The sequence below is a fragment of the Panthera leo genome, chromosome E2 (assembly GCF_018350215.1).
Source record: "Panthera leo isolate Ple1 chromosome E2, P.leo_Ple1_pat1.1, whole genome shotgun sequence".
NCBI lineage: Eukaryota > Metazoa > Chordata > Mammalia > Carnivora > Felidae > Panthera > Panthera leo.
The window spans coordinates 34246752-34272275 of NC_056693.1; the positions used below are offsets into that span (position 1 = coordinate 34246752).

The window sequence follows — 25524 nt, forward strand, 5'->3', positions numbered from 1 at the left end:
TAATATAGTTTTCAAAGTATCACGTGAGCCAAAGCTGCTGCCGTCACCACCGCGAACGCAGGACGAACAGGCTGCGAGCAGGAAGGCAGCACATTCCAGGCCTGGAGAATCTTCTAGTTCCGCGTCTGCCCCTCCCGAGACTTTGGTCTTCCCTTGGAGGCTGATGGGGGAGGCCAGACCCTCTCCTCACTGCCGTTCTCCGGAGCGGCCCCGCCCGCAGACGGGCTGGAATGGGGTCCCTGCTCAACACTCTTTTTTCAGGGGTGCCAGGGAGTCTGGGGAAGCCCGCCTTACCAGCAGGTCTGCCTGGGGCCTGGGGAGGCGGCTCTCAGGGCTGCTGTCAGTGAGGGCCTGGCTCCTGGGGGTCAAAGGGCAGGCAGCATTTCAGCCCCTTCTGGGACTGACTTCCTGTTTGGAAGAGAAAACAGAAAGGCCCCAACAGGAAATGGGTCTTCTTCCCTTCTCCCCACAGTGCTTTTTCCGCTGGCTCTGGCCTGTGGGGAAAGACCCATGATGGAGGGAGGGGGGCTCCCCATGGCTGGGTCTCACCCACTCCTTCCTTTGCCCTTGGAGCCCAGGAGGGAACCTGAGGCCTCTCCGCCATGATAGCAAATCCCACCTCACCGGCACTGCTAGGTCACTGATCACCAGCACTGGGGCCTTGGGGGCCCCCTCAGACTGGGCCACAAGAGAGAAAGCACGGGGTGCAGCTCTCCACCACAGCCACAGAGTCTCTTTCCCAATTGAAGTGAACTCCTCTTTGGTGCCAGGCCCCTGCTCAGAGCCACAACTGCTCCTTGCATACCCCCTGAGCACAGGGAACTCACCCCTTCTGCCTGCTAAAACACAATGTTGACGGAGCCTCTTTCTGGAGAAAGCAGGCCTGCTGCTGAGAATTCATCTAAGGGCAGGTGTCTCAATGCCACCTAGACTTGCAGATTCAAAAATGTATGCTATTGTGTTTTGAATAAGTTTCTACCAGATTTAACATAAATCTGCTGGTTATAGAGGGTTTAGACATTAAGTATCAAAAATAACATGGAAACTACCTGCAATTTCATTACCTAGAGCAGGGCTGGGATAAAGATACAAGGATTTATTGTTTATTGTGTTTACACCTACCTCTGGTCACCTGACCTTCATCCCATGCGGCAGAACCCAGCGGGCAAATCCCCCCTCTCTGGCGCACACCTTCACGTATTTCAATAAGAACTAACCTTTACTGAGCTCCAGATGAACTCATCTTATTCTCACGATAGCTGTATGAGATGTCTAATTTACAGATGGAGAAACTGAGGCTCAGAGAGGTCAGGTACTTCCCCATGGTTGCACAGCCAGGAAGGGGCAGAGGCAGGGATCTGAATCCATCCGGAGCAGAATGGAAGTCTCTTCTTCTCAGATTAGACACACACTGTACCTCTTCCTTCCCCTCATGGGAGCCGGATTCCCGACCATTTAGCAGCTCAGATGTTCATTCATTCATTCTTTTGCATATTCAGTCACTCATTACGTAGCTTGACATTCCTGAGCTTGGGCTAGGTGCTGTCCCCTACACCAGCTGCCCACATCTGCCACACTCTCAGGACTCTGCCCTGAGAACCCAAACTCGGTTTATTACAAAAGGCTGAGTTTATCACATTGTACTATAAACAGCTCCACCTGACCCCCAAGCTTCAGAGAGGCAGCCTGGGTCGAGGCCCCAACAGCCCCCCTCGCCATCCCCCTCGCCCCTGCATGAAGGTCCTGGGTGGATGGGGGGTGTGGAGACCGGGCCCGGGAGCGGTTCTGTTTTTATAACATCAGATGGGTCCAAGGACCCCGCACACATACATAAAATATACATGTATAAAACACAGGCGATGGCTTCCCTTCCAAGAGGCGTTGCTAGGGTGGGACGGTCGACCCCTATCCTGGGAGAGGAGGAAGTCAGCCGTGGCGGGGAACACGGGTGGCTGCACCAGTCCGAGCGGCCGGTCCGCCTAGGCACCCAAGGGCCTGTGGCCACGGGCCAGTCCTGTCCGGCCCTGGGAGCTCTAGGCCACCTGGATCTGCAGGTCCTCATCCTCATCCAGGTCACTGGCTCCGTCCCCGGCTTCCTCAGTGCCGAAGCGAGCGCTTCGGATCTTCCCGAAGAGGGGGGCGTTCTGCTGCTGCCTTCGGAGCCTGTGGGGCCGGGTGACAGGACGGTCAGGGGAGTCTGTCAGCTGCAAGCAGCCAAGCCTTCCCTAGCACTTCCCTGCTGGCAGGCCCCAGGCTGGGCCTTTTTCATCCATCACCTCATCACCCATCATCCTCCCAGAAACCACGGAGGTGAGGGAGATGCTACTTCACCCCTGTTTGGCAGACAAGGAAACTGAGGCACAGAGCAGTCAAGTAAACTGCCTAGTCCCCCAGACAGTAGTGAGTGAGGCTGGGCTCCACGGTGGGCTGGGGCTGGAGAGGTAAAGTAGCCGCTTAGGGTCATACTGCTGGGATTTGAACCCACGTCAGGCTCCAAAGATCACAGGCAGAGAGTTTGGGGCTAGGGGTCTGAGTCCCCTACCCCCCCAGGGACAGTGAGAAAGTGCCTCGCCCTCCCTCTTCCCCACATTCAAATTCCTAAAGCCAAAATTTACAAGGGCTGGTAGAGGAAATGCCCATCCCCCAGCAAGTGGCCGCCTTGGCTGCATCTTACTGGAAGGCATGAATTATTAACACGGCAGGGAGGGGCCCCGGCGGGGGCCTCCATTACTGGGCCGTGATTTAGTGAGCTGTCCCCGGAACATTAAAGCACAAAAAGTTGGAAAATAAAACGAGGCAGCGGTCCTGGGCAGCCCTGCCCTCCCCGTTGGAAACACTTGAGAGGCTGGGTAGAGCCTGCCTGTCCATTTGGGGAGTTTATGGCTCCCAAAGAATGTGGCCAACACTGCGGGAAAGCCCGGGGCTAGGTGGCCTCTGAGGGGTGTGTGCTGTGGGGGTAGAGTGGCCAGTGCCGGCCATGCTTGGACTGGTGCCTGGGCCCCTGCACAACACTTTATGGGTCTCGTCCCAGGCAGACGGGGAAACTGAGGCCAGGTTGGCCACGTCACATGGCTTCAGGTCTGGCTTCATAGCCTGAATTCCCAGCCACGAAAACTCCACACACGGCAGCACATGGCACGTGCTCAGTAAATCAGGGCACAGATGGCCAGGGGGCAGTTTGGCCAGAACACTGGTCCACTGTGTGGCCGTGAAGACATCTATCTTCTTAGGCCTGAGTTTCCTCGTCTGCCAGCTCCCTAGAACAAAATATCTTCTACTTCCCTTCTCTCATAGGAGCATGATTCTTGCGGCACAACATGGGTCCCAAATATAAGTACCCCCCCAACAGCCCCCAGGGGCTCCCCGGGGGCAGAGGCAATAACAGCAGTAGCAACACTTACTATGTGCTAGGTACTTTTATAAGCTCATTTAACTCACAATAACCGCGAGGTAAGAACTGTATCATCCCCATTTTACAGAGGAGGAAACTGACACAGAGAGTTTAAGCAAGTGACCCAAGCAAGACCACGTTGACCACCGACATAGCTACTAAATGCAGATTCCCACCACCCGGGCAGCCTGGCTGCAGAGCCCGTATCTCTCTGTTCTGTGAAATAATAGGATGCCACTAAGGGCCTGGCTAGGGCCTGGCACAGGAAGTTGGTCAGTATAGTGGTCATGATGCCCTTGGCTGGCGGGGCACCTATGAAGTAGGCAGCGGCTTAGGCTCGGCTTCTGTTACCTTGTGGCCCCGGGGAGAGTACACAGAGTCCTGGTATGGGGTGGTCAGGGAAGGGATGAAGAGTGCTAGCTGGGTGCCCCAGAGACCCTGAGGTCATCCTTCACTAACGCGGTCGCGTCCCGTCCAGAGCTGATGGGTTGGGTCTACCATCAGGGCCGGGGCTCCTCCATGCTTCCCTGCCTTCCGATTCCTCAGCTCCCAGCTGGCCTGTGGTCACCCCAGCCCGGGGACCTTGGGGGCTGCTTGTTCTTCCTGGCCATGACTCTCCAGACCCTTTGGCCCTGTCCGCTGCCCCACCTAGGACCCGACCTCTTTGGCCGCCCTTCCTTCCCTCTCCCCACCCGCCCACCTGCCTGCCAGCAGGTCACAGGAGATGATTCCAGGGCTCCCAGCTGGTCTCACTTCCTGCACTCCCCTTCCCTGGTTTCCTGGCCCTGGCCCTTCCTGCCTGGAGGGGACAGGATTCTGGCCCCAGGGGTCTTGGATCTCTTCCTTCACCGCCTTCCCCTCTAGCAGGAGTTTGGGGCTCCAACCCTGACCGGGAGGAAGTCTCTCTGCCCGGTTTCTGTGCCCCGGCCGGGAATCCTCTCCCCGCTGGTCCTCCTGCCGCACGCCGGGCTCACCTGGACTGCAGATGTTCCAGCTGCACTTGTAGGTTCTCGCTCTGCTCCGTCTGCTCGTCCAGCGACCGCTGCAGCTTCCGTGCCTGGTTGTGGGCCTCGTCCAGCTGGTGGGCGAGCAGGGAAAGAGCGTGAGGGTCACCTTGGGCCAGCCACTCCTGCCATTCCTCTGCCTTCCCCAAGAGCAAGCCCTGTCTGCCCATCGAGGCCAAAACCAAGGCCCACCTCCGCCCAGGAAGCATCCCTTTGCTCCTCTCCGTATCTGCTGCGCCCCTGCCTTCCAAGTCTACACGTCTTGCAACACCCCAAGCCACTGATGCAGCGATCAACCCACCTGCCCGTCTCTCCCTGTGGGTCTGTTTATCTGACCATTCAGCCATGGAATAGCATCTGTCCATGGAGACACCTACCTACCTGCCCACTCACCACTGCTTATTCTACCCGGCCACCCATCCACCCCGTCTATCCGTTTCCACTCTCCCAGACACACCTATTATCCCATCTTTCCATCCTTCTGTCCTTTCTCTCTGTCCATTCATCCTTCTACCCACTGATCCAGTTATCTGGCCATCTTTGCACTGTCATTTGTCTTTCCACATATCTGTACACTCATCTGTCATTTGTCCGCCCATCCACTCACCTACTCATCCACCCATCCATCTATCCAATCACCTACCCATCCACCCATCCATCTATCCAATCACCTACCCATCCACCCATCCATCTATCCAATCACCTACCCATCCACCCATCCATCCATCCAATCACCTACCCATCCACCCATCCATCCATCCAATCACCTACCCATCTACCCACCCATCCATTCACCTTTCATACACCTATCGTTACATCCTCTCCATCCCTCCCTCTTCCCTCCTCCCCCTCCCTTCCCCATCCACCTGTCCATCTGTTCTCTCATACATCTGTTCATCCATCCACGGAGTTACTCTCTCGTCTTTCCATCTACACATCTATGTGGTACCTGTGCCTCCTACACATCCACCCACTCATCCATCCATTAATCTATTCGACTACTCATCTCTTCGCCCGTTTTTCTTCCCACGCTGCTACATACGCATCTATTTACCATCCGTTGGACGCCCACATCCCGCTCTACCCTGGGCACCTCCCGAGAGTCAGGCTCATGCCGGGCACCGGGGGCCCGGCGCAGAGCGACACAGGAGGGCCCTGCCGCCCCACTCCTACCCCGGCTGAGGTCTGAGGCCGCCCTCCGGGCCCCCGCGGGTGCTCACCTCGTCCTCGGCCTGGGCCAGCTCCTTCTTGAGCTCCTCCACCCGCAGCCGCAGCTTCTTCACCTCTGCCTCGTGCTGTTCCACCCGCCGGTTGGCGTGTGCCAGCTCTGCCACCTTCTCCTGGAACTGTTTCTTCAGCTTGCCGTGCACGTGCTTCAGGTCTGCCAGCTCCTGCGGGGCAGGGGAGACGGGGGAGGACTCGGCGTCAGAGGGCACCTGCCTGTTCGCCGCCGTGCCTCCAGTGCCCACAACAAGGCTGCACCCAGCGGGTGCCCGATGGACATCTGGAGGATTAAGAGGCTTAAGCGACACAACGAACAAAGAGCACTGGCGCGGGGCCGGGCTCCCAGTAAAGTGCTCGGTAAGCCTCGCCCCCGGTGGGCACCCAGGAGGAGCAGCTTCTAGGGCGACTGCCACCCCTGTCCTTAGTCGTTACTTCAGGGGTCCCCGGCCCCCAGTGGGCTGGGGCTGGACACCCAGCAGGCGCTCTGCCCTGGCTGCACGGGGCCCCAGGGGTGCCCCGGCCCCGGCCGTACCACCCGCTACCCCACCTTGTTCTTCTCGAAAAGCGCAGCCTGGCTGGCCCGCAGGTCACAGTCCAGCGCGCTGGCTGTCTGCCTCCGCCGCCGGGCCAGCGCCTCCTCCAGGTCCCCGACCTGTGCCCGCAGCTTCTTGTTTTCCCGTTCCAGGCCCAGCTTCTCGGTCTCCAGCCTCTCACGGCGACCCCACTCGGCTGCGTTCTCCGCCTGCAGCCGCTCCATCTACAACAGGGCAGGACGGGGTCACGGTTCTGGGGGACAAGGGACAGCAGGGTCTGGGCTGGATGCTCCCCCTCCCCATCTCCTCCTGTAGCCAATTTTGGCTCCAGGAAGCAGATCCGGCTGCAGCAGCTATAATTAACCTGGGCTGATTTCACGGTGTGCAGGATGTGAGGGAGCTTCTGGTCTCTGTGTGGGAGAGAGGCCCGTCACCCCCTGCAGGCTGGAGCCCGGGGTGTGGCTGGTCCCCACCTCAGCGCACAGGCCTGCTTCTTGCCCTCTTCTGAGCGGTCGGCTGATGGAGACAATGCCCCTGGCTCCCCCCAGTCCCAAACTCTCCCGGCTCCCAGCCGCGGCCTCACCTCACCCCTCAGCTCGGCCATCTTCCTGTCCATGCTGGACCGCGCACCCAGCTCGTCCTCCAGGTCTTCGGACATGCGACCCAGCTCGTCCTGGTGGGCCTCCTTCAGGATGCTGAGCTGCAGGATACAGCACAGCCTGGTTATGTGAGAACCACCTGGGCGCATCTGGAACCAGCTCTGGGGGATGGGCTCTGGTGCAGGAATGGTCTGCAAAGAGTCTGAGGCGGGGCCCACGTGGGCCACAGAGTATCCAGAACAGAGCCTGAATCCCACCACTTGTGCCATTTCTGGCATCTCACGCTTCCGACCTCATTACCCGCTAGCCTCCCAGTGTCTACTCGTGGCCCCTGTCACCCCACTTTCCACAAGAGTAGCCTAGAAGGAGCTCTTTAAAAAGACAAATCCAATCATACCTCCATCTTTGGGTTGCTTAGGATAAGGACCCGCCTCCTTTCTATGGTCTCATGAAGCCCTGCGTGGTTGGACCTTCGTCCATCTCTCCTCAGCCTCATCTCCCACCTCTCTCCCCTTAGTTCACTGTGCTCTAGGCTCTAGTCCTCAAACACACCAAGCTCCTGTCTACCGCTGGGCCTTCGCACATACGGCTCTCTCTACCTGGTGCACTCTTTCCAAGGTATTTTACAGGACTGACTGTACTCATTCTCAGGGTTTGGCCCAAATGCCCCCTCCTCAAGGAGGCCCCTCTCCTCCTCCCTAACTACAAGGGGTGCCTCCTTTACTCTCTGTCCCACTCCCCACTGGAATGTGAGCTCGGGAGGACAGAGAGCTTGCCTGTCTGCCCACCTTTGTATCCCCGATGGTCTCGGCCCTGGGTAGCCCTGTGCTGGCTGAATGCACACAACAGACCGGAACAGGGTCTGCGTATGGGTGCGGGGCTGGCCATGTCAGGATCGCCTGGGGTGATTCTGGCAGAGTTGCACATTCCCTGTTGCACAGCAGGAAAACCAACAAACTACCACTCTGTGCAACGACACGGATGAGCCTCAAATACATAATAGTGAGGGCAGGAAGCCAGTTACAAAAGAGAATCTTTATAATTATCTGCTAAACTGCACATTCATGTTTTATTCACTTTTCTGCAAATGATTCCACTTCATAATTTGAAAAGATTAAAAAGGCAGATTCCTGGGCCCATCCCCCAAAGATGCTGCTTCAGGAGAGTGAGGGTTTTAGGATATTTCCCAAGAGAGTCTACCACGGGACCAGCCTTAGTCGCCTCCACGGCAGTTTCAGGCTCTGAGGTCTGGATCTTTGTACCTTCTGGAAATGCAGCTGATCCACAGGCTTTCTCTGGGTGGCTGCGCCCCCTGGTGGCTATGAGGGCCTGCACAGGAGGCAGCAGCGGCCCCCCAGGGGGATTTCTGCCTACCCCGAATCCCCCTGCTACCGTGGTGGAATCCCCTGACAGCTGGAGTCTCAGTTTTGTCATTTACAAAATGGGGACATCAGGGTCCAGCCTCCTCGACCGCCCCGAGGCATCAGTGAGAGCACACACTAGGTGCCCAATGAATGCTACATCCAGACTCCTCCCCTTCAGCACAGTCTACAAAGCCCAGTGAGGTCTGGCTCCCCTGTAACCTCCTCGCTCACTACCCTCCAGCCACACTGGCCTGTTTCTTGCACACACTAGGCTTATTCTGGCCGCAGGACCTTTGCATTTGCTGTGCCTTCTGCCAGGAACTCTGCTCCCATATTGTCTCAAGGATGGCTTCTAATTCCTTTAGGTCTTGCCTCAAACATCACCTTCCTAGAGAGGCAGGCCTGCCTGCCTGCCTTCCTTCCTTTTCTTCCTTCCTTTCTTTCTTTTAAGATTTAGTGAACTTTATTTTTTTTTTTTTATACTTTATTTCTTTATTTTGAGAGAGAGCGAGCAAGGAGGGGCAAAAAGAGAGACATAGAGAATCTCAAGCAGGCTCTATGCTGACAGCACGGAGTCCGACCCGGGGCTTGACCTCACAAACTGTGAGATCATGACCTGAGCCGAAATCAAGAGTTGACTGACTGAACCACCCAGGTACTCCAAGAGAGGCCATTCTTTTTTTTTTTTTTTCTTTTTTTCTTTAAATGTTTATTTTTGAGAGAGAGAGACAGAGTGCGAGCAGGGGAGGGGCAGAGAGAGAGAAGGAGACCCAGAATCTGAGGCAGTCTCCAAGCTCTGCACTGTCAACACAGAGCCCGATGCGGGGCTTGAACTCATAAGCTGTGAGATCATAACCTGAGCCGGAGTTGGACGCTTAACCGACTAGGCCACCCAGGCGCCTCTAGAGAGGACACTCGTGACCCACCACCCCATCTCTCTCATTCTGAGTGCTTCAGAGCTTATGAACGTACCTGCCCGGTTACTGTCGGTATCCCCCGGGCCCCACCCCGTGGCCTCCACAAGGTGAGCTTCTGAAGGCAGGGACATCGCCTGCCCCGGCACCCAGAACGGCGTATGGCACACAGCCAGTGCTTGGCGAGGAAATGACTGAACTCCCTGTCTCCTGCTCCCACTGCTGAAATTCAACAGCGCAGTGCTGCATCTCCTAGGAAGACCGTCAGCTCCAGGACTTACTTGCTTGAGCATCTCCTGCTTGGTCTTGTTCAGCTCCTCATACTTGATCTTCCACTGGCTGAGCTCCCCTTCCAGCTTCTCAATGTTCCTGCTCAGTGCCAGTTTATCCCTGGAGAGAGGAGGAGGAGAGGCAGACATGGGGGTGAGCTCACTGAGGCCCTCTGCTGAAAGCCCTCACCGGTGGTCTGCACCGGAGGAGTAGTCCGTGTCCAAAGTCCTTGCCTTGGCATTCAAGGCCCTGGCACCCCACACTGTGGCAGGCACCCTGCTTCTGCACTCCTTTTGGAGGGGTACCCCCAACCCCACGCACAACCGCGATTGCCCGGCTTACGACATGGGGAGGTGACCGAGACTCCAGGGCAGTGGCCATCCTGGGCAAGTGTCTCAGGCTCAACTGCCAAATATGACGTCTGTTCCTGTTTTACGTACTGGGGTTCCCTGTAAGGCTTGGTTTGCACACAGGGTTCGGGAGTTGGAAAAGCTGGAAAATACTGTCCAGTGGGTCTTAGATGGAGGGGGCACTTCCTGTCATCATCCCTGGGTGGGTCTCCTGCGATCCCCACTCTGCACTCTGCTCTGCGCATGCATGAGATGCTGTGAGTAAAGAGCACAAGGCCTGGCCCTGGCACACAGTAGGTGCTCAACGAAGAGCTGTGCTTATCATCACTCTTCAGCATGCTGTGCCTCACGACTGTCCCCCTCCCCCCACCACTCTCAGGAAGCCTGACGTGTCCTATGTCTAACATGGGCTTCTCAGAAGAGACAATGCCACCTTCTAGGAGGTATGTCTGATAATCACGCATGATCGGGTCATTTAGTGGGCAGGGACAAGGCGTGCCTACGTCCTGCAGTCAACGCCCAGGACATCTTGTGCACCCAGGAACTGTCCCGCATCCCTGTAACGCGTGCATGTCCTGTTGGACATCCCTGGGTGTGAAAAGGATCTGAGCCTTGAACCTCAGGCTGATTCCCATATAAACAGAAAGTATCTTCGGTATAACGTGGTGTTCCCCAGGAACACAATCGCTGTGTAAATTGAGGGAATGTCGCGCTCTGCTTTGTTCAGAACTCTGCCAAAGGCTGTTCATCTCTCAGGAAATCTGGTCACCAAAGAGACAGCACTTGTGTATTTGAGTTATTAACCCCACACACCTGCACCTGCCGTTTTTGTAGCTGCCCTGGGAGGTGACTTTACCTGACTGAACACACATAAGGCTGCAGGACAGTGGCTGGCTCGGAGTATTTGCTGGTATGGTTATCATCACTATCATTCTTTATAAAGTTACCAGATGCTGACTACATTTGACCCTGAACACCATAGATTTCAACCGCATGGATCAACTTACATGCACACTTTTCAATAAATACAGTACAGTACTGTAAGTATATTTTCCTTTCCTTTTCTTTTTTAAAAATGTTTGTTTATTTTGAGAGAGAGAGAGAGAGAGAGAGAGAGCGAGTGCATGTGCCCAAGCAGGGGAGGGGCAGAGACAGAGGGAGAGAGAGAATCCCAAGCAGGCCCTGCACTGGCACCCCAGAGGCTGACGTGGGGCTCGAACTCATGAACCATGAAATCATGGCCTGAGCCGAAATCAAGAGTCAGAGGCTTAACCAACTGAGCCAGCCAGGCGCCCCTTCCTTTCCTATTCTTAATGTTTTCTTTTCTCTAGCTTACTTTATTGTAAGAATACAGCATATGATATGAATAACATACAAAATATGTGTTAATCAACTATTCACATTATCAGTAAAGCTTCTGGTCAACAGTAGGCTATTAGCTAAGTTTTTGGGGAGTCCAATTCTGGGGAGTCAGATTTTCAACTGCACGGGGGGTGGTCAGTGCCCCTAACCCCCACATTGTTCAAGGGTCGACTGCATTTCACTATTTCTTCTAGGGGAGCTGGGCCTGAGCATTTCCATGTCACGATACATATATTTTATGATAGGCTCCCCTCATGTGTACTTTAAATTTCAGTTAATGAAACAGGTTGAGTTTCGTCTGTTTTGCTTAAACAGAAATTTACGGTCTCACGGTTCTGGAGGCTAGAAGTCCAAGGTCAAGGTGTCAGTAGGACTCATTCTGTCTGAAGCCCACGAGAGGGAATCTGTGTCCTCGCTTCTGGGAGTTTGTGGGCCACCACTGGGGTTCCGTGATTATAGAAGCACCACACTGACCTCTGTCTTCACACTATCTATGCATTTAATTTCTGGACAGAAAAGGGGGTGTTACAAAATATTCTTTGCAATCAGGCCTGTGCCCTGATCAAGGTCACCGGGAACCTCCCTGTTCTAAATCCACGGGTCAGAACTTAGTCCTCTCCTTACTTGATCAATTCAACTGCTCACTGCCTCCTCTGTGAAACAGGTGCTCCTGGCTTCCCTGTCCCTTCCGGGACTCCCTTCTCCTGTCTCGTCTCCTGCTTAGCTCTTCCTCTGATCTCTAAACTAGGTTGGCTCCAGGGCTCCGTCTCTGACCTCCCTTCACCTGGCTCGTGGCTTTACCAGTATCGCCTATTCACTGCTGACTCTTGAGTTCTTACCTCCAGCCCAGATCCACCTCATGAATTCCAGACTCCTCATGTCCCCAGCTGTCTCCCTGTCATCTCAGACTCAACCAGTCCAAACCTGAATTCCCATAGGCAACCCCTCAACCTCCCTGACTGTCCATGGCACCCTCTCCCTGCCAGGAGAAAAGCTCCGTGAGGCCAGGGATGGGGAGGTTTGGTCGTATTTAGAGCAGTATCCTGACTGCCGAGCACGGGTTTGCCAGAGTAAATGCACGATACATATTATTTAACTAATGAATTATTAAAATAAGTCAATAAATCAAACCTTGCACTGGGTCCTCCGGTAGAGCACGCCGCTCTAAAGTTCCAAGACTCGGCCCTAAGTAGTGCCATTCACCTGCAGCGAGCCTCACGTTCCACAACACTGACTTTCATTCTGTGATTCTGAGGGTGCCCTGGTGTGGCCGGGTCCACCCCCCGGGGCCCTGCTTCCCTCCTAGGACTCACTCTCGCTCCTTGAGTAGCACCTTCTGGGATTCATCTAGCCGCAGCCGCAGGGCGGTCAACTTGGATGCACCCTCTTCGATGGTGGCTGTGTCTTCCCAGGGCAGCCGGCTGCGCTCCTGGCGGCCTGAGCTGCCCCGTGGGCCCCCGGCCCCCACGCTGCGGGCCTCCCAGCAGCCCTCGGGCTCCTCTGGTCTGCTCTTCAGCAGGCTCTCCACTAGCTCCAATTCCTGTGGGGACCAAGGCGGAGGATGGACCAGTGGCAGCTGAGCCCCGCTCTTGGCCAACCTCCTGGCCTTTCCCAGGCCCGGGGTCTGGGATCAGCTTGTAGGTAACCTTGGGCGAATCACACAGCCTGCCTCTCCATCCCGTAGCCTGCCTCTCCATCCCTGGAGAAGGAGAGACACCCCCTCTTCTGGGCCTCCCCCTTCACTTCCTGGAACTGTGCATTGAGTCAGCCACCAAAGTTCTCTGTATCCGAGAAGATTTTGCAGGAGATGGTGAGCTCCCTGTCATTGGAAGTATGAAAGCATATGGTGGGACACTGGTGTGAATGGAAGCAGAAGCAGGGACACTTATAATGGATAAGAGCTAGCTTCTCTCAAAGGGAATTCCGGCTCGAAGATCCCATTCTTCACGTGCCAACACTAAGGCACCAGGAGATATGTGACATGGTAAAAGAGGCAGTCCCTGTGAGCAGAACCAGCTCCCAGACAGGAAGCACTGAGGGATTATTAACTCAGTGCCAAGCCCTCTTCCTCTCCTCCAGCCTCCCCCTACCCCTTGGCCCCTTCAGCCTGCCCCTGCTACACCCACAGCCTGTCTCTGACCACGAACCTGAGACATCCATGGACTCTTTTCCAGCCTGGCTTCCCTTGTGACCTTCCTAGATGAGTCTAGGCCAACTCCTTCCAGGTCTGGCCCTCCGTTTCCCTATCTGGACTGGGACAGTGGCCCTGGGAACTACCTGGGGAGAGAGGCTCTACTCCTAATGTATCTCAGACTGTCTGGGTGGAGGCCTTGGACGCCACCTGGTCCAAAGTCCTGTTTCACAAACAGGGAAACAGGGAGGGAAGGGGCTTTTTCTGAGTCTCAGACCCAGACCCTGATCACCACCAGCAGCCCCTTGGCTAGGCTGGAGGAAAAAACCTCAGACTGTAATCCCAAGGTTCCTGCCACTGTACTGCCACATCCGGGGCTGTGACTGGCAACCACAACAAGGACAGGTCAGGAATAGCACCTGAGGCTGGCTGACAGGAGCTGTCATTATCTGCCCCAAAGAAGAGCAATGAATGCCACCTCCGAACACCAGGCCGGCCTGGGGAGGAAGGGGGTGGGGGGGAGGGGGCTTCAGCCACCAGGGGGCAGCAGTGCCCACTCTAGCCTGCAGGGATGGAAGGGGAGGGAAAGGGACAGCCAAGAATCTGAGCTGGAAGAGCTGGCCTGTCTGGGGATGGAGCTGGGAGGAATGTGAGTCTGGACTCTGCTCCTACAAGGCCTGCTGGGTCAGGGGATGCTGCCCTCCACACCCACCATTAATGCTCCAGCCAGACTGATTATTACAGTGGGTCCTGGAGTTCACCTGGTTCAACTACCCAATGCCCCAGTCACCAGCTGGCAGACATTGGTACTTAATCTCTCTATGCCTCAGTGTCCTCATCCACAAAGCAAACACCTCTTGGGATTGTGAGAATTAACTAGATACGGCACACGCAGAGTTTAGTGCTCTGTGTAGGTGCCCACTGAATGACGGGACCTGTTATTCTCAGCCTCTGGGCTTTTGCATGCCTAGGATGTCTGCCTGCACATTTCACAGCTAATTCCTCCACATCCGTTTAGTCTCAGCTGAAATGGGACCTCTTCCAGGAAAGCTGTGAAGCCCCCTTCCCAAAGCCTGGTTCAGGGACCTTCTCTGTGCCCCTATTGCCCTGACAATCTCCCACCCCCTCAGCTTTGATGATGCGGGTTATAGATGTTCACCCCTACCCGCCCCCCATTCAAGCTGAAAAAATGAATGAATTCAGCTGCGATGCTAATGGACGCCTACCAGGCAACTGTTCGGATCATACTCCTGCCCCAAAGGGACGATTTCATGGTTCTGTTGATTGCTCAGATGTGGGAGTGGAGGGACCACCAGGTCCCAGGCCTCGCCACCCTGGCGATCTGCCTCTCCCGAAGAATGGCCTCTTGAGGCCCTGGGGAGCAGAGGCCAACCCAGGGGGGTGAAACCTCCCAGGGGACCAAGCCCTTCCTTATCCCCCTTTCGGAGTCCCGCAGCGCTCCCTGCCGGACCCCGGTGCCAAGGCCCTGCCCAGGAGCCCACCGCGTCCCCAGCCCCACAGCCCCACCCGCGCGCCGCGCACCTGGCTGCCCTGGGGCACTTCCGACCCGACGTCGCGCACCGGCTCCTGCTCCCGCTCGGGCTCCGGCCCGTCCGGCGTCCTGTCGGCGTTCCCCCGGGCGCCGCGCAGCCGCGCAAGCTCGCGGCCCCGAGCCTCGCACTCGCCCTGCGCCTCCTGGCGCTCGCGCCGCGCGCCCGCCAGCTCCTTGGTGAGAGCGTCCAGGCGCTGGCGCAGCTGGCGCACCTCCTCGCGCGCGCGGTTGCGCTCGGCGCGCACCTTGCTCCACTTCTCGCGCCAGTTGGCGGTGCAGTCGGACCACCAGCGCATCGTCTTCTCCATCTGCGCCGCGCGCGCGCGCGCCTCCTCCAGCTCCCGCAGCCGCAGCTCTTCGCGGCTCTCCCAGTCCCCGTCGGCCAGCAGCGCGGGCGCGGGCGGCAGCGACAGCGCGGGCGGCGGTCCCGGCGAGGGCGTGCCGCTGGGCGGCGTGGGCGGCAGCGAGTCGGCCGGCCCCATGCGCTCCGGCGAGGGGCTGCCCAGGATGGTCAGGAGGCTGCCTTTGGACAGCTGCGGGGACTCGGCCAGCCGGGGGCTGGGCCCGTGGCTCATGGTGCGGCCGCGCGGGCGGGCCCTGCGTCCCAACTCCGGCCGGACTCAGGGGCGGCACGGGGGACGCCCGGCGGATGCGATACGACTGTGCATGATGGCCACTGCTCCCCACCGCTCTCCTGGCCACTGGGTGGGGGACGCTTCTTCCTTGGACCTGTGGGAGAACACAACCGTTATTTGGTCGTGGCCACCACCTGTCCATACCCATAAGCTCAGACATGGGAAGGGCAAAACCGGTAGCGGGAACCGCATGAGCAAAGGCAGGAGGGGGGAAACGGTCTGCTTCAGGAAAGTCCCAGTGAGGCTGTAGTGGTGAGCAAGGGCCTGTAACCGCTTCCTCACTGGCCTCCAGACACCACCCTACTGTCCCCTCACCCTGCATCCGAGGCAGCTGATCTGAAACCTTGATCTGCTGTCCCTGACCTTCAAGTCCAGTCTCACAAGGTGAATGGCTGGTACTACTTCCCCATCTCCACCCCAAATGCAGCACGCATGCTTGCTGAAGGAGTCCCCTCCCTGCCGCTTGCTGCGCTGGGCTAACTCTCATCCTTAAGATTTATCTGAGATATCATCTCCTCCTAGAAGTCCTCCCGGACCGCCTCAGGCCAGGTGGCCAGCCCCATCTGTGTCTCCATCATTAGTCTAACCAACCTCACCTACCATTGATCTGTATCCCTGTCTGCTCCCCATCCTGTGAGTTTGCTGAGGGCAGGGGCTGGCTCTCGGCCACTGTTTTAGTCCGAGCATATGATGACAATGGCAGTGACATTTGTGGAGGGCTGACTACAGGCCGGGTACCATGCCTAGGGTCTCATTTATTCCTCTCAATAGACTCCAGGGAAATGACTGCCATTTACCTGAGGGGAAAGGGAGGCTCAACTCAAGGTGGGTTAAAGCCTCGGTCTGATCGCAGATACTGTGTCTGGGAGCCCAAATGCAAACACTGGTGAGGGTTTGGTGAATGCAACACGTGTTCTGGTGGTATGATGGAAATAAGCCCGTATGCAGTGTGGGGGTGTGGCGTGGTGAGGGATCGGTCCCACTGCTGGACTCTGCTATTTGTGGGCCACATCACTTTAAAAGAAGCGAGATGTGGACCCCTGGGTGGCTTGGTCGGTTAAGCATCTAACTCTTAATTTTATCTCAGGTCATGCTCTCAGGGTTTGTGGGTTCCAGTCCTGCAGCTGGGCTCCACACTGACAGTGTGGAGTCACCTTGAGATTCTCTCTCTCCCTATCTCTCTCTGTCCCTCCCAACCCCCTCTTTCTTAAAATAAATAAACTTAAAAGAAAAGTGAGACGCATGCCCTCTCTCTGTCCCCAGCCTGTCCCCCTCTCCCTCCATTGTGGCCTTGTGTTGACCGCCAGCAGCAGCCTCTCTTGGGACATCATGCTCTTCCTTCCCCATTCAGCAGAGCGTGTCCCACAAATCCTCACCCAAGGCCCTGCCCCGATAGCCATCCCTTCCTTTCCAGTGCACTTCTGGCGGGACTCAGCCCCACAACAAAGTGTCTCAATACCAGCTGCTCCCAACACTGCCTGGCCAGCCCTCTCTGTCTCCTCTTCATCCTCCTCCCACCTCTAACCCCCCACTCTCAGCAGGTGATCTAATGTCATAGTTGCAGTGAAAAGGGAAGCCATCAGATTGGCACTCCCTCCAGGTCCTGTTCCAAGGCCCATGGCCCCTTCTCTCTGGCCCTAAGAGGATGGAAGGGCTGTCCCTCTTTGGGTCCAAGGTCCCCTCTCCGGTTTCTCCCATCTCTGCCAATGATGCCCTCTCTAGGGGGCCTCACCCCTGCTGGAGTCTCTCCTGGCACGATCCTCCCCCCTTCTCCCCTCCTCTCTCTCTTCCCTGTCAAGGCCCGTCCACCCTTTCAGTCTCTTTGCCCTCTCTCATCAGGCCACGCCAGGCTGGTTTCCGGCCACACTGCCCTACCTACCTACTGGGCAAGTCTCAGCCCTCGCCGCTGCACCCTCTCTAGTGTGGGCACCGTCAGCCTCTCCTGCTTTCCTGCGTCACCCTCATCCAGGACGCCGTGCTCTCCAGGTCTTCCTCCTACCCTCCAACTGCTTCCCGCCAGCCTTCCCGGGACAACCTGGGTGCATCTGTTGAGTGGCGGCATCATCCAGTCCTGGGGCTCCTTGTCTCTCACCACCCGGCCTGAGCCACCCCACCATGTCGTCACCAGCCCTGAATCTCTCTCTCTAGCCCAGGTGCCCCACCGGAACCTCCCACGCCTCTAACAGGATGTTCCTCAGATAACTCAGACTCAGCCTGGCTGAACTGGAACTCACCTTCTCCATTCCCTCCACAACCAGCTCTTCCTTCTGGACTCCATTCCCTCCACAACCAGCTCTTCCTTCTGGATGCCCCCTCTGGGAGAAGAGCACTTCCTCACTCCTTCATGCTGTGGAGTACATTCTGGAATCTTGCTTTGTCCCCACACCCCTCATCCCGTCACCTCCAACTCCTGTTGGTCTGTCTGCCACATGTCACAAGGATCTATCCACCTTCTTCCTACTCTGTCACTAACCTGTCAAGGCCACCACCATCATTTTCCACCTGGGTGACCCCAGCCACTGACTCTCTGCTTTCCCCCTGGAACCAAAGGTGGTTCCTTTGCCTTCTTCAAATCCATTCTTTTTTTTTTTTCTTTTTTAAAAATGTTTCTTTATTTTTGAGAAAGAGACAGAGTGTGAGTCTGTGGGAGAAGCAGGGTGGGAGAAGTGGGAGAAGCAGAGAGAGAGGGAGACACAGAATCGGAAGCAGGCTCCAGGCCCCGAGCTGTCAGCACAGAGCCCGACACGGGGCTCAAACTCACGGACCGTGAGATCATGACCTGAGCCGGTTGGACACTCAACCGACTGAGCCACCCACGTGCCACTCTTCAAATCCATTCTGAACAGTGGCAGCCAGAGTGAGTTTTAATTTAATTGTTTTTAAAGTTTATTTATTTTGGGGGAGGGGGAGGGGACAGAGGATCCGAAGCAGGCTCTGCACTGACAGCAGGGAACCTGACACAGGGCTTAAACTCACAGGCGGTGAGATCATGACCTAAGCTGAAGTTGGACACTTAACCGCCTGAGCCACCCAGGTGCCCCCAGAGTGAGTTTTTAAAAATGCAAACCTGGGGGCACCTGAGTGGCTCAGTCAGTTGAGCATCTGACTCTTGATGTCAGCTCAGGTTGTGATCTCGAGGTTCACGAGGTCAAGCCCCGACCCAAGCACAGAGCCTGCTGGGGAGTCTCTCTCTCCCTCTCTCTCTCTGCCCCTCCCCTGCTCGGGCGCTCTCTCTCTTAAAATAAACAAACATTTTTAAAGAACACCAACCTTTAGCCACGCTTTGTTGCTGGCAATAGCGGTGACCCCCCTCTAGCGTCAAGTCCGAGCTCACTCCCTCTGGGAGTCCCAATCACAAAAATCCTTCAACCCCACCACTTGTTCGCGGTCCGCACCACCCGCCTCCCACCCCCCCCCCCCCCCGCCCCCCAGCCCTGCTCCCCTCACTCAGCTCACGTTCCGCGGCCCTGCTCTCGCCCTGGCAAACTCCCTCAGCGCCCCAGCCCCTCTCCTGTTCTTTTCTCCCCAGGCAGTGCCAACCTAGGTCACCTCCACTGCTCTGCCTGCCTTGCCTCCACCTGTGCAGCCAGACACCGCGGGTTTTACCCTCAGGTGGAGGAGTTTACGTTCGTGACCGCTCGCGTGTCAGTGCTGCCCGGCGATCCTCCTGTATTTCTCTCGTCCGTTGGCTGTTTGTTAATTGTCTGTCCACCGTCACCAGGCATCGGTTCTAAAGGCCCAGCTCTGTCACCAACCTCGTGTAAGCCACTGCCCCTTTTTGGGCCTCAATTTCTCCACCTGTAGAATGCGGGTGGCGTGGGAGTGCGGGAGACCAGTGCTTCCTGATCAAGGGATTTTTCGGATTCCCCTAGATACTGGCTTAAAATGCTGTTCCTGGGCCTTACCTCCCCCACGCCCTGCCAGAGCCTCATGGTCAGTAGGTGTGGGGCTGGGGATCTGCATTTTTATAGTCCAGGTTGGGGACATTTGAGTACATGGTGATGCCTCGTCACCACCCCTCATTTCACATAGACACACGTGTACGTCTCGATGCCAATAACAGCTACACAAAGTCACACACCCAGACACAGCCATACGGACCTAGCTTGCAGTTCCCCACACACCACCACCTCCCTGGCAGGCTGCGTGCCCTCCGACAGGCTCTCTGTGTGTGCAGTGAGGTGGCTGGCCTAGATACCACGTGCATTCGCAGACATCTTCGCACACCCGGACACATCTGCAGACATGCATGCAATCCCACACACTTAAACACAGACACAGAGCGACACGGGAAGGCACGTATCCTCAGGGATGGACCCCTATGCACGCACCACAGTACGGATGCACGGAGATGCTCCCCTGTAGATAGAGTCACGGATGCACCCGAAGACACGCACGTGAAAACACCGATGGATACACACGGACACGTGCCGATACTCACCCCTAAGACAGACAGATGCACACGCACACAAACACACACTCCTCCTCTCCGCCTTTCCCTGGCCCAGCTCCACGAGAAGAAGCTCTTGGAAAAGAGAAACAATGTGAGGGCCTGAGGGGGAGGGGAGGAGGCAGGAAATCCCAGTGCCAGCCCTGTGCTGGTTCTGGGATGTGGGGGGGAGGTCCGCCAGGCTCCGGCTGCTGGGCCCTTCTGGCAGCCCTAAACTGAGAGGGTGGCAGGGAGGGGGCCACTGCCATATTCTCTTGGCCTCCGGGAGCTTCCAGGCCTGGCATGGGGCTCAGCAGTGAGGGGGCGGGGGTGGGGGTGGGCTCTTTCCAGGAATCTCAAGCCTGTCGCTCAGGGGCAGGGCAGGCGCCACCCAGGCCCCTAATGGCTTCCAGGCGCCCACACTAAAGGCAGGGGTGGGCTCCAGACGGAGCTCCTGTTGCCCTTCCCAGCAGCCTGGCTCAGTCCCTCCTGGGGGCTGGGGGAGGAGGAAGGGGAGCAGCGGGGAAAGAGGGACTCTGGACAGCCCTCCTGCAAGCCCAGAGTCCCCTGGGGGCCGTGTGTGCATACGTGTGGAAAGGGGTGGGGGTCCCAAGGTTGGCTTTCTGGAGAAGCCCACCCCCCGGCACACCAGGAACCCTGCACCCCACGTAGATTCCACGGCAGCCAGACCCTGCCTAGCAACACCTCCCCTCACCCTCACTCCCATCCCACTCACACAACACAGCCCCAGGGACACACACACAGAGCCCTAGTAACGGACGCTCACCACACTCACCCAGAGTCGTGTAACACAGAGGCTCAGGTCACAGTTACAGAGACAGACTGCCGCTGCCCTGCCCTTCCTGCCCCCTCTCCACCAGGCTCAGTGCCTTCTTCCCATAGGGTGTGTGGTTTGTATGTGTGTGTGTGTGGCCTCCTGCTTCCCCTAGGGTGTCACTACCCCCCAAAGAGCAGGTCGGGGAGGGACCAGCCACCACAGGCCCCAGAGAGCCTTCCTCACCCCACCCTCCCCTCTCCTGCCTCCCACCAGCCAGACGGGTCTATTCCTGCTCTAATCCTCAGGGTTTCTGCTCAGGCTGTTCCCCCACTCGGAACGCTGCCCCTCAGTCTCCGAAACCCCCACCCATCCCTCAAGCTCAGTTCTGCCACCTCCAGGAAATGCCTCCATCTCCTCAGCTCCAGCTCCTCCTCCCCAGAGAGCACAGCCCTACAAACCCTCGCAGCCACATTTGGCCAGCTGCCCTCTCTTCTTGCAGCACAGGCTTCCCGGGCCCAGACGGGATGCTTGTGCCACCCACAGCTTCTAGGACAGGCCTTGAATACAGGATTTGCTTGAAGTTGGCTGGCGGGGTGGAGAGCAGAAGGCTTAACTGTGACCTCGCATCCCATTAGTTGGGTGGGCAGTCCCCCTTAGTGGGACTCAGAGCTCCCGAACCCCAGCCCCACAGCCGTCCTCACTGCTGCAGGAAGCTGTGGGCTCACTCTAGGACAGAAACTGGAATCTTTTGATCCAATACTTGCCTCAGGCGAGGCCCTCATCTACTCTGTCCACAGAAAGTGACCAGTGGTTCCTGCTGCTTGTGTTACTGTCTAGGTCTCTCCCTCCTTCTTTCTCCATCAGCGAACTCCTACACATCCTTCAAGACCCACCTTTAGTTTCCCCTCCTCTGGAAAGCCTTCTCTGATCTCATATAGAGCACTCGAGTGTTTCCAAAGCACTGGCACACCACCCTGTTCTTAGGCAATGGTCATAAGGAAATCTTGATCTCTCCGGCTGTCAGCACAGGGCCCAGCATACAGCAGATGACACATAAATACTTTCTAGGTTGATGGATAGAAGATCAACAGTTAGGGATCCCCTTATAAAGAGGGAGGATTGAACTGTCCTAAGGATAAAGAGTCATTTTGTAGCCAGACTCCAAGACAGGCAGGTGTGTGAGCCTATCTGTGGCCAAGGTCAAAGTCAGAGGTCATTTCATGGTCAGGTTAGGGATTGGGCCTCTTACTTAAGCTTAAGTGGCCCACAGGAGGACAACTTTGTGTTTTGTCTTTAGCACATTTAGATGACTCTCACTATTCAGCTAGAGAAGGGAGCAATGCTGAGGGCTGGATGGGGGCCAGCTGAGGGGACTGGGGGTTACGCAGCGGCCCAGCTCTTCCCTCAAGCTAAGAACCCCGCTGTGTCCTTCCAGAACCTTTCAGGTGGCGCTCTGGAGCTGCCCATGGCCACAGGCCTGGCTGTGGGCAGGGAGCAGAGCCCAGCAGGAAACCGCAGAGGACAGCCTGATTGGATAAGTGCAGGGTCCAAGGCTGGTCAGCCCACAAACTGCGGGCACCTGTCCCTCGGACCTGCTGCCTGGGCTCCAGCCACTGGATGGCCAGGAGAGGAGGGAGGGAGGGAGGGAGGTAAGCAGGGCCTGCCAGCTAGACCTGAGCCCCTGGGGAGCAGACTATCCCAGGCACCCCCATCTCAGACCGAGGAGCCACAAAGATGTCCTACATCACTGATTAGAACTCCTTTCTTTACAATGGACCAACTTAGGTCCAGAGGAGCAGCGACTTGCCCACGTCCACCCAGAGGACCAGCAGCAAAGTGGGGGTGGGGTGTGGGGGGGGGGTGGGGCTGGACTGCTGGGATTGGATCCTTCCCCTCCTGGGCTAAGTCTGCCTAAGGGGCATGATGCCCCTGGGAACACTTATAAGAGGGGGTCCTCAGGCATCAGGCCAAGTGGCCAAGCATAGCTGGTATGGGAGAGAGTTAGAGCCTTTCACGGGGGCCGGCCAGCCTCTCGGCGACTCCTTGAACTATTCGCTTTTGTAGAGCAGACGTCTCACCAGTCAGGGCTGTGCCACTGGTAGGCTGTGTGATATCTGCAACTCTCTGTCTTGTCTGGGCCGGTTTCCTTGCCTGTACGATGGGGAGAGGCACTAACAAGATTCCTAAAAGCTCTGTCCAACAAAGTGGGCAGACCTTGTGCCACCTGAACCGACCCGAGCCAACCCAACCCCCACACAGGTCTGTACAACCCTCACTTAAGACACAGAAACAGGAGCCCAGGGCGGAGAGTGGGTTTGCCAGCTATCATCTATTGGCACCATTAGAACGGGGGGGGGGGGGGGGGGGTAACTGAGGACCACTCCATTCTCCTCGCACTGAGCCATCGCTCTGACTGCCCCAACTCCCTCCAGAAATGCGCTTTCTGCCCGCCCACGGCCAGAAGTAGCGTCGACCCTCACTTCCTCGCCCCTTCCCCAGCAGCCCCGGTCCGGCAAAGACGCCCCGCTCCCTCTAGCGGCTGGCGGAGGGCAGAGGGGGCTCCCGGCCCCAGGCAGCGCGGTCCCGCCCACCCCGCCGCGCGGCCCCCATTGGCGGCCGCCGCGGGCTTGGGGCGGCGGCGCCGCGCTCCGATTGGCCCTTGAACCCGTCCATCCCGCACTCGCCATGGTGACCACGTTGGGTCCCCCGGGAGAGTTCCAAATTCCGCCCCCGCCCGCCGCCCCCCTCCCGTCCGGTCCCGGCCCGCAGCATTCCGAAGGCGGCCCTGCCCTCCCCCCCACTCCCGGCAACCCCTCTACACCCGAGGCCTGGGGCCCCGGGAAGTTGGGGAGCCCCGGGAGAGGGCTAGGAAGTTCTCGGAGTTTGGGGGTTGCTGCGGACGCTGTGCCCCTCTCCTCCAGCACGCCCCCCAACTTAACCCCTTCCCTCCCGCGGATGGTTCGCGGCCTGGAGGGAGTTCCCGAGACGCAGTGGCTAGCTGCCCCCAGCGCTGCCGCCCCCGCTCACCTCAGCCGGGGACCCGCGGGCTCCGGACGTCCGACCCGCCGCGGCTGGGCGGAGCGGGCACGGGGCTTGCCGCGGCCTCCGCCGGGAGGGCCGAGGGAGGGCCGCCGAGTCTCCTCCTCCCTCCCGGAGGGAGGGGAGGGAGAGGAGACGGCGGGGCGGGGGCGGGGGGCCCCGGCAAGCTGCAGCCCCAATGTGACCCGGGCCCACCGGGTTGCCGGGGTGGGGGGCACCAGCCTGATTTGGAGGCGAGGGGCACGGGCCGGGGCGGCGGGCTCTGCTAGAGAGGGAGCGGGACCCGGACGGAGGCCCCACCTCCGCTTGGGGCCGAGGGTGGGGGTGGGGGGTACGAAAGGCAGGGTCTGGGGGCCCCCGCGGGGTTCGGCTTTCCCGCCTCAGGCTTCCAGAGCGCCAACGACGCACTAGGCGCCCTGCAGCCGAAGTAGGCACCGCCTGTGCCGGGACAGCACGTGGGGCACGCTTATCAAATGTTCACTTTTGTTACCTGCATTCTTCCTAGTGCCAGCTCTGCCACCGAGTGGCCGTGGAGCAGCAAGTCTCTGCCCTTCACAGGGCCTCAGTTTCCCCTTTGTACCACAAAGGGATTCACCAGAGTAACCTCATGCATGTTGAGAAGCGTGGTGCGGCACTTGGCCCGCGGTGGGGGCGGGGGGGAGATTTTCTCCGAGGTGCTGGGGTGCGTCCAACCTGGGACAGGAGCAGGCACTTGTCCCCAGGCAATTACGGTAAGGCGCTCTTTTGTGCGCCCAATGGCTGTGGGACTTCCTCCGCCCATGGGAGTAAGGTGGTTGTGGTTTGCCCGCGAGATGGGGGATGGGTGCCAGGAGGGCTTCTCATCATATCCTGTATCTGGAGGGCGACTGTGGTCAATCCTCTTTTTTTTTTTTTTTTTTAAAGTAGGCTCTAGGCCACCTGTGAGGTTTGAACTCATGACCCTGACATCGAGTTGCATAGTCTGCTGACTGAGCCAGCCAGAAAAGCCCCTGCCATGAATCCTTCTGAAAAGATCACCAAAACTTCCCGGAGAGAGTGGAGGCAACAAGACCACATTGGGACTCTACCTTGAAAAGGAAACGAAAAATGTTGAAGAAAGACTAGCTTTAACTAACGAACACTATTTAGATTATGATTGCAACCATGCAGATATTAGAATGAAGAGTTGGTCCTTTACTGAAACAGGGTCATTTTTGCAAATATATTTGAGAGTTTCACGTGCAAATGGTGCTCTGAGTCCTTCGGTAGTCTAACAATTCTCTCTGGAAGGACGCGATCATTTCTCTTTTGCGATGTTCTCTTCCTCTGTGGACAGCTATGCCTTCATTTGTCCCATGTCACTTTAACCAACTTCATGAAGCCCTGCGCTTTTTGCAATATTTGCAGTTTTGCTTGTCAGTTCATTTGCTTCTTACTTGCGTGGTTAAATGCTGATGTCTGACGGAGACAGATTTGGGGAGAGGATGTGGTGTTGGAGAGAGATCTAGTCCGTAAATGTTGCGAGGCTGGCCTTTGCTTTGCTTTGTACCTGGGCCTGTGAGAGTCAGTTACTAAGGACTCAGAGGACAGAGATTCTCCCCCTCTTTTTTTAAAAAAAGTGTTTATTATTTTTGAGAGAGAAAGACAGAGTGCCTGAGCAGGGGAGGGGCAGAGAGAGAGAGGGAGACACAGAATCTGAAGCAGAATCCAAGCTGTCAGCACAGAGAGCCCAACGCGGGGCTGGAACTCACAAACTGTCGAGACTGTGACCTGAGCTGAAGTTTGCTGCTTAACCAGCTGAGTCACCCAGGTGCCCCAAGACTTCCCCCTTTTAAACTTGAGGAAATGCTCTGGGTGGGGTGGGGGTGGGGGGGCTTTTGGCTCAGACTTCCCCGAAGTCCACAGCTGGTAAGGACAGCAATGGGCCAAGAACCCCCTGGTTCTTTCCCAGGGTTTCTGGAGGTGACAGT

General features: G+C 57.3%; 1 protein-coding gene across 3 annotated transcripts; it reads right to left on the reverse strand.

The window, feature by feature from the left end:
- CCDC102A (coiled-coil domain containing 102A) lies at positions 1-23648 on the reverse strand. Of its 3 annotated transcripts, XR_006197330.1 has the most exons (10): positions 23564-23648; positions 14685-15423; positions 12325-12551; positions 9311-9419; positions 6736-6852; positions 6167-6376; positions 5616-5786; positions 4366-4469; positions 1218-2163; positions 1-408 (listed from the first exon to the last, which is right to left on the reverse strand). XR_006197330.1 is itself a non-coding variant. In XM_042920030.1 (9 exons), the coding sequence occupies exons 2-9, from the start codon at positions 15267-15269 to the stop codon at positions 2034-2036; spliced, it is 1653 nt and encodes a 550-aa protein (XP_042775964.1). In that variant the 5' UTR covers positions 15270-15423; positions 23564-23648; the 3' UTR covers positions 1088-2033. The 3 variants fall into 3 exon arrangements, 2 of the variants coding, with proteins under 2 accessions (XP_042775964.1, XP_042775966.1); XM_042920030.1 differs by lacking the exon at positions 1-408 and having other exon boundaries at positions 1088-2163; XM_042920032.1 differs by lacking the exons at positions 1-408; positions 23564-23648 and adding an exon at positions 20555-20592 and having other exon boundaries at positions 1088-2163.
- Between the last annotated feature and the right edge of the window lie 1876 nt (positions 23649-25524).

Bases quoted from the DNA above. Each gene is read 5' to 3' on its own strand.
- CCDC102A (XM_042920030.1), bottom strand. From the start codon at position 15,269: ATGAGCCACGGGCCCAGCCCCCGGCTGGCCGAGTCCCCGCAGCTGTCC. The intron at 5,787-6,166 runs GTGGGGTAGCGG...CCTGCCCCGCAG, and splicing joins CGCTTTTCGAGAAGAACAAG to GAGCTGGCAGACCTGAAGCA. The intron at 4,470-5,615 runs GTGAGCACCCGC...CTCGCCCACCAG, and splicing joins TGGCCCAGGCCGAGGACGAG to CTGGACGAGGCCCACAACCA.